The sequence below is a fragment of the Suillus bovinus genome (assembly GCF_016758785.1).
Source record: "Suillus bovinus strain UH-Sbo-P2 chromosome Unknown EDB93scaffold_49, whole genome shotgun sequence".
Taxonomy (NCBI): Eukaryota; Fungi; Basidiomycota; class Agaricomycetes; order Boletales; family Suillaceae; genus Suillus; species Suillus bovinus.
Genome location: NW_024542105.1, coordinates 69,601 through 82,554, shown reverse-complemented (window position 1 = coordinate 82,554; position 12,954 = coordinate 69,601). Strand labels below are relative to the sequence as shown.

At 47.6% G+C, this 12,954-nt stretch overlaps 6 protein-coding genes across 6 annotated transcripts; 2 read left to right on the top strand and 4 right to left on the bottom strand.

Moving 5' to 3' along the window:
- Window positions 1-888: 888 nt before the first annotated feature.
- EDB93DRAFT_1105832 (uncharacterized protein) lies at window positions 889-1,641 on the bottom strand (the record flags this gene model as incomplete). Its single annotated transcript, XM_041447546.1, has 1 exon — window positions 889-1,641. One exon carries the CDS (start codon window positions 1,639-1,641, stop codon window positions 889-891), a length of 753 nt encoding a protein of 250 aa, XP_041305318.1.
- A 2,048-nt stretch (window positions 1,642-3,689) lies between these two features.
- EDB93DRAFT_1252697 (uncharacterized protein) lies at window positions 3,690-4,589 on the bottom strand (the record flags this gene model as incomplete). Its single annotated transcript, XM_041453326.1, has 5 exons — window positions 3,690-3,798; window positions 3,856-3,869; window positions 3,933-4,057; window positions 4,116-4,240; window positions 4,300-4,589. The coding sequence occupies 5 exons, from the start codon at window positions 4,587-4,589 to the stop codon at window positions 3,690-3,692; spliced, it is 663 nt and encodes a 220-aa protein (XP_041305317.1).
- Window positions 4,590-5,244: 655 nt separating this feature from the next.
- On the top strand, window positions 5,245-6,869 carry EDB93DRAFT_1252696 (uncharacterized protein; the record flags this gene model as incomplete). The annotated part of the gene is made up of 8 exons (XM_041453325.1): window positions 5,245-5,373; window positions 5,430-5,535; window positions 5,588-5,654; window positions 5,709-6,010; window positions 6,057-6,199; window positions 6,250-6,427; window positions 6,480-6,596; window positions 6,652-6,869. 8 exons carry the CDS (start codon window positions 5,245-5,247, stop codon window positions 6,867-6,869), a joined length of 1,260 nt encoding a protein of 419 aa, XP_041305316.1.
- A 294-nt stretch (window positions 6,870-7,163) lies between these two features.
- Window positions 7,164-7,857, bottom strand: EDB93DRAFT_1252695 (uncharacterized protein; the record flags this gene model as incomplete). Its single annotated transcript, XM_041453324.1, has 3 exons — window positions 7,164-7,364; window positions 7,435-7,504; window positions 7,559-7,857. 3 exons carry the CDS (start codon window positions 7,855-7,857, stop codon window positions 7,164-7,166), a joined length of 570 nt encoding a protein of 189 aa, XP_041305315.1.
- Window positions 7,858-8,755: 898 nt separating this feature from the next.
- On the top strand, window positions 8,756-9,785 carry EDB93DRAFT_1089651 (Methylthioribulose-1-phosphate dehydratase; the record flags this gene model as incomplete). The annotated part of the gene is made up of 6 exons (XM_041446225.1): window positions 8,756-8,812; window positions 8,872-8,960; window positions 9,011-9,290; window positions 9,391-9,574; window positions 9,627-9,661; window positions 9,714-9,785. 6 exons carry the CDS (start codon window positions 8,756-8,758, stop codon window positions 9,783-9,785), a joined length of 717 nt encoding a protein of 238 aa, XP_041305314.1.
- Window positions 9,786-10,200: 415 nt separating this feature from the next.
- Window positions 10,201-12,192, bottom strand: EDB93DRAFT_644759 (uncharacterized protein). Its single transcript, XM_041456964.1, has 6 exons — window positions 11,918-12,192; window positions 11,467-11,861; window positions 11,205-11,410; window positions 10,697-11,152; window positions 10,540-10,641; window positions 10,201-10,485 (listed from the first exon to the last, which is right to left on the bottom strand). Exons 2-6 carry the CDS (start codon window positions 11,855-11,857, stop codon window positions 10,312-10,314), a joined length of 1,329 nt encoding a protein of 442 aa, XP_041305313.1. The 5' UTR covers window positions 11,858-11,861; window positions 11,918-12,192; the 3' UTR covers window positions 10,201-10,311.
- Window positions 12,193-12,954: the final 762 nt, after the last annotated feature.

The following is a 12,954-nucleotide window of genomic DNA, read 5'->3' as shown; positions in this document are numbered from 1 at the left end:
GGGCATCGATGCAGTGTTCATAAATCATAAATCCTCAGATCAACTGTCATCCATGCACCCCACCATTTATGTCATGATGATCCAAGCAAGTATGTATCTCTCTAACCTTGCAAGTTGCGCCTATCCTCACTTCGGAAACGAAACTCTGGAATAAAGTTGAAGATATTTGTAACTTCGTACATACTAGTAGGACTGCGTCCTTGAATGTGATATCAGTTACAAAAATATCTGTGGCATGTCAATCCCAAATACAGACCTGGGCAAGATAGGGAACTAAGGAAAGGCCGCATTCCACCAACTTATCTAAACGCTTAATACATACCAACCACAGAGTTCAGGGTAAGCCCGATACGCGCAAGTTTCTTGACACGGTGGGACTCATTGTAAATAGTGTGGCAAAAGTCGTACGGGACATCGCTTCACATGACACAAATTGATTAGCGAATTTCCGTGTTATTCGAATACTCCTAGCAATTCATCGAGGAGGCCAGAGGAGTGAATCCAGTGCTCGACAGAATGGTCGAAGCACCACTGTAGAGTATGTCTACCATCATTGACGGTCCATCTGAGTAAACATACACTGAACTCCGTGAAACGCTTGGCATACCTGGCAGGCTACACTCGACGATCAATCAAAGCAGCGGGAATACGGCAGTCACAGAGAAAAAGTTTTACAGAAACGGCCTTAATGCCCACCCTCTGCAACAAAGGCCGCGGGGCCAAAGATGTCACAATTACAAGAGTAAGTGTGCAGTGTAAAGCACAGGGGAACTTCGACGCATTTCAAGTCAACATGATATGAAGTCTGACAGAGAAGAACTGACTTCTTAAACAGCAACAAAGTGAATAACCAGAGGATACCCACAATTCCTATGTACATCCCGGCGCTTATATTTCCATCTTGACGTCGACCTCTTCTGGTGATTGGGTCTCTCCTATCATTTTTTGATGGCGTATGCTATTTTTCATGCATTGCCACACCTCTGCCGCGGCTTCTCGTGCCACCTCCTTAGCCCTCACAAGCTCGGCCTGATCGAAAGATGACCCATGACGAGCGCTGTAAGTCGACCAAACATCCTCGCATGGTGGAGCACTTCCTTTTATCGGCCCTGACAGTGCAAATCCAAACAGGAAAGCAAAACATCCACCTCCTTCAAGCACAGCATCATCGGCTATGTCGACCTCCACGGAAATCACGCTTCCCTTCTTCACTCTACCAACAGAAACTGCACAAACCACACCACGCATCGCGATTGAACCGGAGTTAATAAGAGCAAGCGTGCATGCGTTGATTTCGGCTGCGAGAAGGGCATAACCGGGCGTTGGGTTCGTTAGGGCTTGAACGACGACTTGAATGAGAGTGCGTGGGTGTTGTGCGAGAAGACAGGAGCGCTCTACGATCTCTCGTATCGCCATCCCACGAGATTTCTCTGCAGTGCCTGGCACTGATGAGAGCGGACGGACGTGCACTTCGACGGTTGCGCGAGCGGGGTGTTCAGCTGCTAGACGGGCTGCAATGGGACCGCTGACTGAAGCAAGAGCTGAACAAGAAGGGCGAAAAGAGAATCTAGCTGATCCGTCAACGGCATCGAGGCCGTCTCCGCATGAAATGCTGATCGATCGCAGAGCTGTGGATGACATGGTCGTTTTAGATAGCGACCATGTTTCTGCAAAGAGAAGAGAAACCTAAAAATGGGGTTAGGGTTCCTGATCAAGCCGATGAATTTGAGTTTTCTCAGATGAGCGCCGTCCTATAGCGAGTTCTCGTCCAAGTCTGCAAAACTCCTTTGCCTAGATATTTTCAATTTCTGAATTGCAGCATGGAGGGAATAGCCCATCTACATATCATTGTCATGGCAATATTCCTCTTGTTTAGTATTTACGACATTCCGCGAAAGAACGACGGTCACCTTGATTACCATATTACAAGGATGACTTTAATTAGACGTACTATCCCTTACGCTCTATTCGTGACGGTCCACAATTTCGTGATTTTTGTCTGCAGCACTCAACTTCAATGTAATTACTTAGCTACTTCACTCAGTATATTCTATATACTATATACTAGCATATTCCAAGTGGAACGAAACAAATCTGTTGAGAAATGGTGGAGATCGTGTTTTCAGCGTGACAGCAGCCAAAATCACGATTTCAGTGTCACCTGCCGAGGCTGCCGACGTCGGACATTGAATTTAACAGCGTGTTTCATTGCAGCTGCAATCCGTGACGCGTGAGCAAGTAGCGAGCGCTGAGCTGGGCTCAATCGCTATGCCATGGGACGTCACCGAGGCAAGCTGGCAGCGTCTACTGACCCCGAGTACGAGTCCAGGATCCAGGCTGCACTCATGGGTGTCACAAATGGCACTTACAAGAATATTACAGTAGCTGCAAGGGCACAAAAGGTATGATTGTGTATTTTTCGAGTTCCTGCAGTGCTAATTTTATTGTACAGGTCGCACGGCAGACTCTTAACGACCGGAGCAAGGGTCTACATATGTCTCGCAGGGATTTTGCCAAGTCACAGCAACTCCTCCAGCCATCGGAAGAGGAAGCTGTCAAGGACTGGCTGGCTCATGAATCTGGTGCCGCACGCCCTGTGCACCCTCGTGATTTACGTGCCCGGGTCAACGAGATTAGTGGAAGGGTTCCCGGAAAGCATTGGCATCGTCGTTACCTCGCTCGTCACAAGAAGTCTATTTCTACTCACAAGCCACGGAATCTTGACCCGAAACGTGCTCAGAACTTCAACAAAACAACTGTTGATGGATACTTCACGCTTCGGATCGACCTCGATAAGAAATATAATGGTATTCCCGCAGCGCATAATTGGAATATGGATGAGAAGGGCAATCAGATGGGAGGTGGTCGGAATGGTGATGGGTCAAAATTTATTTTTGCAACCAAGGACCGTGATTTCTACCGTCAACATAGCGATAATCTAGAACTTGTGACGATTTTGGAATGTGCAAATGCAGCTGGTTGCAACAATGTCACCGTACTTTGTTCTGAAAGAAGGTCCTTCCAGCCTGGGCACTTGCCAGTGTTGCCACCACCACATTCCACACATCCGTCTTTTTACACTGTTTCAGTGTCCCTGCACCACATCCACCATATTTTTTTGCTCAACCCGCGCATCCGAGTCCGAGTCACGGACTTCATAATCCATCTACTAGTATGCATCAATACCCACATCCACATACATTCCCTCAGCAATATTTTACACATCATTAATGATTGCATTTAGTTCTATATAATTTTTCGGTACATACTGTAGCTCACAGACTTATAAGTAGCGTCCTAATCAATCACTGTTGAAGTTCACGAATCCCGAATCACGAATCACGAAGATTCTAACGTCTGCCGAGCGGACTGTAGATTCGGCCAGTGTGACTGTCCGTTACTATTCGTGACCTGAGTGTGACTCACGAAATTGTGGACCGTCACGAATAGAGCGTAAGGGATAGTAGTACTGGAAGCCTCAGTTTGTATTCAAGGTCTGACGTTACTGACGGAATATAGATGCTAAGGCTGCTGTGATCGTATGAAATGCAATTAGGAACACGAATGTTTCCCGTTGAATACTGGCGCTGGGGACTGCAAACACTCAATACTTTAATTTTGGTTGTGCTGGCATGGCCAAACATTTAATATTCGGCAAGAGCTTGAGCACCTGCTCCTATATCGGCACGTTAGTAAATCCCGTAAATCGACACTCTTGTGATGAGTTCATAGGCAGACAAGTCGGTCTCACGATCATCTGGCGGTATCCTGACTATTGCCAAGAACTCAAGAAGTGGACTGAATTATGTACGACATGTATGAGTAAGTCCTAGTGAGATAGTAAGTTGTACATACTTCTGCGAAGATGTCTAAAACCCCGTGACAGCACCTATGAAGTTTTGAAGTCTTGTCTACCCCCCTGGAGATCCTACAAAGACATCGATAAGCCTGTCCTCTGACATGACTCGTTGCCTCTGGAGCAGATAAGCCACCAGAATATCTTCCCGCAAAGGCTCTGCATCATATTCCAGTAAGAATGCAGGCTTTCCATCTGACACTGTAGCATGAAATGAACACGATGCGATCGGTCTGTCCAAGTCATATTGAGCGTATACCTGTAGGACGGAGGCAGTGATGAGGAAAGGCGCTTTTGTGAAGGAGAGAGCTTGCCTTTTGGTGATGGCTTGAGATCATCTTCCACACGTATGGCCCGTAATCGGTCCCCATAACAAAAGCAGTTCTACAGTAGCTAGCTCATGAATTCTCCAAAGGTCGCCCTGCAAGCAAAGCACGGCTTACGTTCCGTCCGCCAGTTTAGTTTTTCGGAGCCATTTTTGAACGTTGATCGGTGCGTTACCATGTCGTTCTGGAAATGAGATGGTATTTGGGAGAATTTCTCGCTGGTGGAAGATGGCTACAATCCGACCAGGAGTACGACGGTCGCGGATCATTGTCTGTTTCCCATCGTCGTTGATCGTGTACAGTGGGATACCAGGGTGAGCATAAAATGTCTCATTCTTTGGATTAGTGCTGGTTATGAAGTAGGGTGTAGGCAGAGCGGGGTTGACGAGCGTCGCTGTGGAGTCCATGGTGGATCGATGTCTGAGACAAGTCTGGGAAACGTCAATGGCGTCAGTGAATCTGACCGAACATGAGAAGCGATGAGTGTCACTAATGTTTATATCTGAATTGAGTAGTACGTACCGCGTACCCGCGGGGCCAGTTCGCTACATCACGAGAACTTTCAGGTGACGATCTGGGCAACCATCATCCGGCAAGAGCCCTGTGAGTCGGACTCCAACATCCATAACAAAATCGAGTTCCAGAATCAGGATGAAACGTTGGATGCTCGTATCATGATGTCACGGTAGATAATCAAGCAACGGTGTCACAAATTTCATCCAGGGGACTTTGAGCGTAGTTACTGAGCCTGAGTGACTGAAGTTTTGATAGGAACAATCTTCGAATTCTATGCAGGGCTGTCTAGGGACTAGGCTCTGAATAAGGGTCATCCTGACGCTGGTGGCCTCGCCTCAGATTTGTGCATACGTTTATGCGTACAAAAGATCATGAGCATGATCACAGTATTATATACGAATCTGCGAAGGTGAGCGAGTGTACAAGTCAAAATAGTCATACTGTACTAATTATGTAGTTCATGTAACCGATTTCTCACTGAGGCAAGTTCCCAGCTTACAATATCATATCTTAGACCAACTTTGGACTGCCGTTCATTTGGATCATATGTCGACCGGTCGTGCTCTATCGACATACACAGCCCGACAATTTGTTCTATTCGGGTCAAGATGTCGAGCTCATCGTAGCTTGCCAGGTTGGACCAATCCTCGGGGATTAGCAACCGCCACAGAAGGAGTAGGTCGTTGCGAACCTATCTTGGCCCAACACTATCCTCACACACTGCTATTCAGACCCTTAGGAAAACAGGTCTCTACGAATTTCATATCAAGAATGGTGCAAAGATGGTGCCATTCGCCGGGTATCAAATGCCTCTTGCCTACGGGAACGTTGGCCAAGGTGCGGTCACAGTCGGCTTTGAGAAGCATTGCATTGAATATTTTGTTCATAGGTGCCAGCCACGCCCATGTCCGTACTGATGCTGGTTTATTCGATGTTGGGCACATGGTACAATCTAAGTGGGTCGCATTCTGGCTTTATCATTACCACACTGCAAACTGAAACAAAACAAGTTTCCGGGGACGTACTGCTACAGCGTTTCTAGAGTGGTTGACGCCCTCGTCGCTAACGTCCCTTGCTCCGTATAGCTCTACCTTATCGGTTCTCCTGAATGAAAAAGGTGGCATTATTGATGACACCGTTATCACGAAGCACGAAGAAGATGCCTATTACGTCGTGACAAATGCTGGAAGACGGGACAGGGATCTCGCATGGTTCAAAGAGAAGCTCGAAGAGTGGAATGCTAGTGATAGAGCAAAAAGTGGAAAGGTGGAACACGAGGTCTTGGAGGATTGGGGACTTGTTGCGTTGCAAGGTCAGTGTGACCTACCTGGTTTCTCTAACTTCTGACTGTGTTTCAGGTCCTGCAGCTGCCCAGTATCTGCAGCGCTTGACCTCCTTCGATTTACGTGAGCTAACATTTGGCAAGTCTGCTTTTGTGCCCATTGAGGGTTTCAACCTGCACGTTGCTCGGGGAGGCTACACCGGCGAAGACGGGTTTGAGGTGGACACACATCGACTATTTTTAACGTTTGCTTTCTCACAAAATTCTAGATCTCGATACCACCATCTCAAACGGTGGAGGTCACCGAATTGCTTTGCAATGCCCCAGTGCAGCTGACGGGTTTGGGTGCTCGGGACTCCCTACGTCTAGAAGCTGGCATGTGTTTATATGGTAATGACTTGGATGAGGATACTACTCCTGTCGAGGCTGGTTTGACTTGGGTAATCGGTGAGAATCCGTTCACGTGAGAACGATGTAATAAAACTGACTGCACGTTCAGGCAAAGAACGTAAAGAAACCGGAGATTTCATTGGAGCGGAAGGGGTACGTAAACATCTGAAAGATGGCCCTCCGAGACGCCGAGTGGGATTCATAGTGGATGGTGCACCTGCGCGACGTGAGAGCGGCTGCCACCTGTTTTCATCGGTTTGATGCTAATAACCACTTCACAGAGGGTGCCCAAATATATTCATCGCCTCAAAAAGAATTGATTGGCGCGGTCACGTCAGGCATTCCTTCCCCCACGCTTGGGAAAAATATTGCGATGGGCTATGTGAAGTCTGGCTTTCACAAGAAAGGTACCGAGGTTGACATCGATGTCCGAAATAGAATGAGGAAAGCTATCGTTACCCCGATGCCTTTCACGAAACCAAACTATTGGAGGGGATGAATAGGGGTGGACTTGATGCGCTTTCGCCTGCTCAACTTAGGCGATCGATGATAATGTTATTTACACTAAATATACGGATCAAGTCCTGGCATGCATTTCTATTTCAATTCTGCGCGTACGTCCCCGTATAAAACTCCAAAGAATGTTACCCCCTTTCAGCTGTGGACCAGTTCACGTTACTTCAAGAACGTCCATAGCTTTCCAGACCAAATGCAATGCTCTGCATCAGACCCCTGAGGTGGATCCACCACGCCCAGGGGATATCGGTATATCAACGTAATGACCCAATACCGTTCAATTTTGCTCGAACTTGCCCCCGCCGACGGCGATGTTCTTCTCAGATATTCTTAGGCGCTGTTCGAGAATCAAAAAGGATATGATAACGTCGTCGCGAATGTGCTCCGCTTCTCCCTGCATGATTACTGCGAAGTTTTGGGTTCGTGTTCCCTGTTGGAGGTGCGCAATAGGGTTGGACATGTCACCCTTCCGATACAGCTGACAGAACGTAATTCGCGAGAGCAAACGTCAAAGAGTGGCACAAGGGATGTATCGCGTGTTGACTTACAGCAAGTCGGTATTCGGCGTCTGACTTCCAAACGTAGGTTCCATGTGCAGTCTCGATGGAGTGGACGTGACTGTGGTATATACGTCAGTTGCTGGACTGCACTTACCCATACCAGTTCACGTACTATCCATTCTCAAGCTTGCTTTTTTGCAGCCATTTACTAAGGTTTATTGAAGAGCCACCATTTCTACTAGGAAACGTGATGGTGTCTGGCAGGATATCTCTCCTATCGATCCGAGCCAACAGGCGATTGCCACGAGCATCAAAGATGTCAGTCCGCTTGTCTGACTTGATGTCGGTGACCACTGAGTATAACGGAGAAGCCGGTTGGTTATTGAATATTTTCGTGTTTTTCATATCCTCTAGGCTGAAATTGTATGATTTTGGTGGGGCGGGTTGTGATGGCGTTGCTGTTGCCTGCATTGTGCAAAAGATGAGCGAAGGCGGGGTATGCTTTGCATATCTTCATAGGTGACGCATCGATATATATAATATAACAAGCTCTTAAGGCTATGCAAGTGAGACACTCGAACGTCAGATATCAGGCGGTATAGAGTACAGCCTTGTGGATACAGCTTAAAATGTACCCGAACGTGAAATCCAAAGCGGTGCGCCTCGAGACTTCGTGTGCACTGGTTGGAAGATTAACTCGAAGTACCCCCGAGACGTGCCTGGTACCCACCGTTGGGAGACAAGAGACATACATAACAGATTGTAATGTCTTCTAGAAATAGATCTTGCATCGGTTGTGCAAAGTACTGTAACGATCCACGTAACTCAGAGTTGTTAGCTAACATGGTAGCCTAACCACCCTTATTTATTGCGGTCACCAGATGGTCCCCAGAGGCCGGGTCGTGCGTACTAGTAGGTGGCACACATCTCGCGCGTCCAATGTGTAATGATTTGCAAGTTGCTGTCATGGTGGCTGTTCTGTTATCTCCGGCGCTGCTGCGGATACAGGCTCACCTGTGGTGTGGATTCCAGCACAGCTCATGTTTGTCGGATCCGCACTCCTCAGGCTATGAAGACTCGGTTAGACCCGCTTCTAGAACACGTACATAATACGCCGGACTTCCCCAGTACGAGGGCTGGACAGTGTTCCCCTTGGGAATACTATTCATGCATAATGTGCGAAACAGAAAGGTGCGGCACAGGAAGTTAGAGGGACAGACACATCACAGCCTGAGTATGACGTGTAAACCCTATAGTATAGCCACCGAGCCGCCGGTTACAGCAAGCTTAGTTGACCTACTGTAGGGTTAGGGTCATCTAATCTATGTTATCGTCGGACTTTGATGTTGCCATCTGACCACCGGATACAATGTCTGCGAGCACAGAACAAGAAGATGCTCTTGTAACTTCCACTGATCCTCTACATGTGAGCCGTATTTGTTGATTCGACCTGTGATGCTGATTACGAATCGCATCGATGATCAGCCTGCAAATCTAATATCAGAACTATGTGCATCCTTCTACAGATTGGGATGGGTGACCGGTACTGGCGGTGGTATCTGTATCCGTACTGAGTTCGTTTCTTGTCGGCTGCACCTTACGCGCGCTGATTAGTCTCCGGTAGCGATAAGGTGTACATCGCCCCCTCAGGCGTACAGAAAGAACGCATCGAGCCTTCGCATATATTCGTCCTGCCTTATCCCCAGGCAGAGCCGTCTCCACATACCGATAGGGTTTTCCTTCGTCGCCCCAAGTTGAACTTGAAAGAGTCTGCTTGCACCCCGCTTTTCTGGAATGCTTTTACGGTTCGCAACGCTGGCTCGTGTATACACACTCATTCTCAGAACGCGGTGATGGCAACGCTGCTCTGGGAGAAAGAGAAGATGTTCAAAATTTCTCATCAAGTGAGTTGGGAAAGTATGTTGCGAACATTTCATACTGATCTTGTTTACAGGAGGTATTGAGATTTTACTTTTTAGTCACACTTCATTGATCTTTGGAAAGATGATCAAGGGCGTCCGAATTGGCGGAAATGGTCCGACCCTTTCGTACCTTGACACGCTTGAGGTACCAATCATCAACAATACGCCTAACGAAGAAGACCTAAAGGACAGCATGAGAGAGGCCATGGAGAAGTATCCCAGGGCCGCTGGTATTCTCGTTTTACGGCACGGTATTTATGTGTGGGGTATGTCATCAGCTAATCATTTCAATTTCTAAGCGTTAACTTCCTCTATCAGGCGATGATTGGCAGAAAGCAAAAACCCAAACAGAGGTCAGTCACACATTTTAGACTTAGACCAAAAGCAAAAGCTTAATCATATCAGTGCCTGGATTACTTGTTGGAAATAGGAGTCAAAATGAAGTTAGCTGGTCTACCGACTGTACTTAATGAATAAGCGCCGAGTGCTCAACCTGTACTTTATGTGCGAAAACGAACGTTTCAATTCCCACATCGCCACTGATGACATCACAGACCTCAACCACGAGACTTCCGAATATGAATGTAACAACTATATCGTTTCTGCTAACGTGGTTATGATGTTTTTCGGTTACTACTCACGTTCTTATGCCCCGTTTGCATCAACGTCAATTTAGTAGGTATAGGATACAGATACATGAGGAAATGCCATCTCATTCTCATTGGGTTGAACGCCTGTTGTTTAGCAACCTATTGACTGTATCGCACGCACGAAAAGCACGGCCCGATTGCATAGATCCCTGCATTCATAGTGCCGTGAATAATCCTGCCACTCAGAGTGGTTGTTGACAACGTATACAACAATAACACGCAAACATCTGTGCGATCGTACCTCCTTTCGCGGCAAAAGATTCAAGAGGCTCATGCTGAACTATCGACAGGGGAGGTAATTACATTGGTCAAGGACCCAGCCAGAATCAATATACAACAGTAACGCAATCGTATCAGGTTCCTGGGGGAATGGAGGGAATGGAAAAGACTAGACTATGGAGATAATGCCGCAAGGCGCTCATTTGATTCTCGTGAAGGCCTGTAACATGTCGCCCGCGCAACACGGCAATCATGGCTGCCAATATCCAAAGGCCACAATCGTAACCGTTGCTCTGGCATGGGTTGACCTTATCCAACTAGGTCAGCAAGCAATGTTACCTAGCGTGAGTTATATAACCTACGTTTAACGTCCGAACTTGCCAGTCCTCGGGTTCAATCTGAACGCCGCCGTGTCGCTTAATACGTGCTATAGCGAGGAACCGTCCAACTAATTTTTTGATGTCCTGTAAATGAACATTTGAGTCATTTGGTTATGATCTGGTATTAGAAAAAACACACCTTTACATCATCTTCCCAAGATTCCTGTTCAGCAAGACTGTCGAACAGGTGGAGTTCATTGGTTTGGAAATAGATTATACAGATCACCCAATGGTCGTAAGATGGTCTGTGGATTGGAAGAATCCACACGTTTTTCTCCCAATAAGAAGTCCAGGATATGTTGCGCCAGATGAGCTCGTCAGATGCATTGGTACGAACGCGCGGAAGGTCATAGGTGGTTAATATAGCGCAGTCCACAGTCGGGAGTTTGAACTGGGAATAGAGGATCGCAGCACAACCATTGATACACACGTCGTTGAGAAGTGTCATAGGAGAGCTGAGACACGCAATGTCCTTTGGATCAAATACTTGACGAGGGAATCCATCATGTCGAGGGCGGATCCTTGTAGCGACTACTTCGGGTTCGATTACAAGGAGTTCCGTCGATGGCACGCAGAAGTCGTCGATTAATAAATCCTACAGACGTTAAGTAGGAATATGATGGTCGCGACGGTTGACCTCAACATACCTTGGGAAACTCAACATTACCCTCCGTGGGATCTGCTGGGACCTGCATGGTATCTTGGCCGACAGGATACGCACCCTGTAGCAGTGGTTGCGGACCATGCGGGTCATAGATCACTGGAAAGGTCCCAGAGTACTGAGGCTGTGGTAGGAAAGGTTGAGGAACGGGCCCATAATTGGCGAAACCGAAGGCGCTGCCGGGAAATTGGCCTGGTTGTCATATAGTAAGCGTTGAAAGGCATGGCTACGGATATGGCGAAACTTACCTTGTGGAGGTTGACCAAAGTGAGTGTTTGCACCCTCTGACGGCCCTCCCATGACCCCGAAAAATGTGCTATGGGGTGCTGGTTGTTGCACGAAGAAGCGCTTTCGCAAAGCATCGAAGGACATTGAAAGAACATTATCGACAACAGTACTGAGCTCATTGAGTTCTGCTTGGGACTCGAGGATACTATCGTATCCGTCCAAATTTCCCATCGTGACATTTGACTGGGGGTTGTAAAGAAGCTCTAAAAACTGCCTGCGGGTCGCCTGAATTTCTTCACGGACACGAAGATCCAACTTGTCAAGGTACAGAAGAGATGATTGTATGGCTAATCTCCTTGGATCTCGCCCAGGCATCTGCCCTAGCTGCAAAGAGAACGGGTTTTGTGACATTGATCTTGATGAATTTATGGTGAGCGCGTGTTATCATCTACGAAACATAACTAAACTCACTTATGCGTTTGCGAATTCCGGTAGCAAGGGAAATGGTGTGAACGCGACAGGATACTGCGAGCTCTTGCGAGAGTGAAGAATTGGAAAAAATTGTTCGAAGCTTTTATATATGCTCCCAGTCCACAAGCACTGTGGCAGGTCTGGCGAGCTCATGCCACAAAAGGTCTAGTGGATAGTGGATTCATATTAATGAATGGTCTGGCGGGTTCATGCCCATGAACAGGTCTAGTGGCCTCATGCCCACGGAGGCCCCGGTGTGTTTGTGTCCATGAGAGATCTGGTGGGTTCATACTCATAATGTTGGCAGGCACGAATCAAAGAAAACTGACATTCTTCACACCTTCAGAATCCTAGTCTTCACGAGCTGCATGCTAGCGAATGACTCGGAAGGTTCCATGGATATTTGTAATTGAAGAAGGGTTTTGCCATAGTATAGGATAAGTCCAAGACACGTCGTCGACGCGCGAGTCAAAGCGCATGCGTGACAGGCCAGCGCTTGGCCATGGCTGCCTGGGCCGTGCTGGTCGCGCTTCTATACTGGGAAGTTGGACCTCATGCACCCAATAGAAGTAATCAAAAGTTGGTGCTTCAGCGTATTTCTGTCACTTGGACGAACAACCTCGATTCTTGCACCTGGGCAGGAGTGGGCAATGGAACGTAGCCGCAGCGTAAGACGCCCACCCCCGAATGATATCATTGCCTCATTCGCGGTTCTCTGGCTGCAACATCTCCGAGTACACAACCAGAGGGACAGAGAGGTCGCACTCTTGGAGATAAATTCATGTGCGACCCTTTGTAGAAGCTCGTGCGTAGTTCATGGATAATGCTGCATTCAAGTTTCACTATCGAAATTGATGTAAGGTTACGGTTCTATTTGCCGCTTTGCTGTGACTTATTTGAAAGTCCGGGCAGTGTTTATTTAGTCATTGTGTCACACTACTACCCAACGCCCTCCAACGCCCTCCAACGCCTGTCTTGTCCTGCAGATCTGCGTCAGCAGCATGTCCGTCCACCCGAAGTAGGACCAGACACTATTC

Coding starts and splice junctions, on each gene's coding strand:
- EDB93DRAFT_644759 (XM_041456964.1), bottom strand. CDS start 11,857: ATGTCACAAAACCCGTTCTCTTTGCAGCTAGGGCAGATGCCTGGGCGA. Junction 11,153..11,204: donor GTAATGTTGAGTTTCCCAAG/GTATGTTGAGGT, acceptor TAACGTCTGTAG/GATTTATTAATCGACGACTT. Junction 10,486..10,539: donor GGCAAGTTCGGACGTTAAAC/GTAGGTTATATA, acceptor TAGTTGGATAAG/GTCAACCCATGCCAGAGCAA.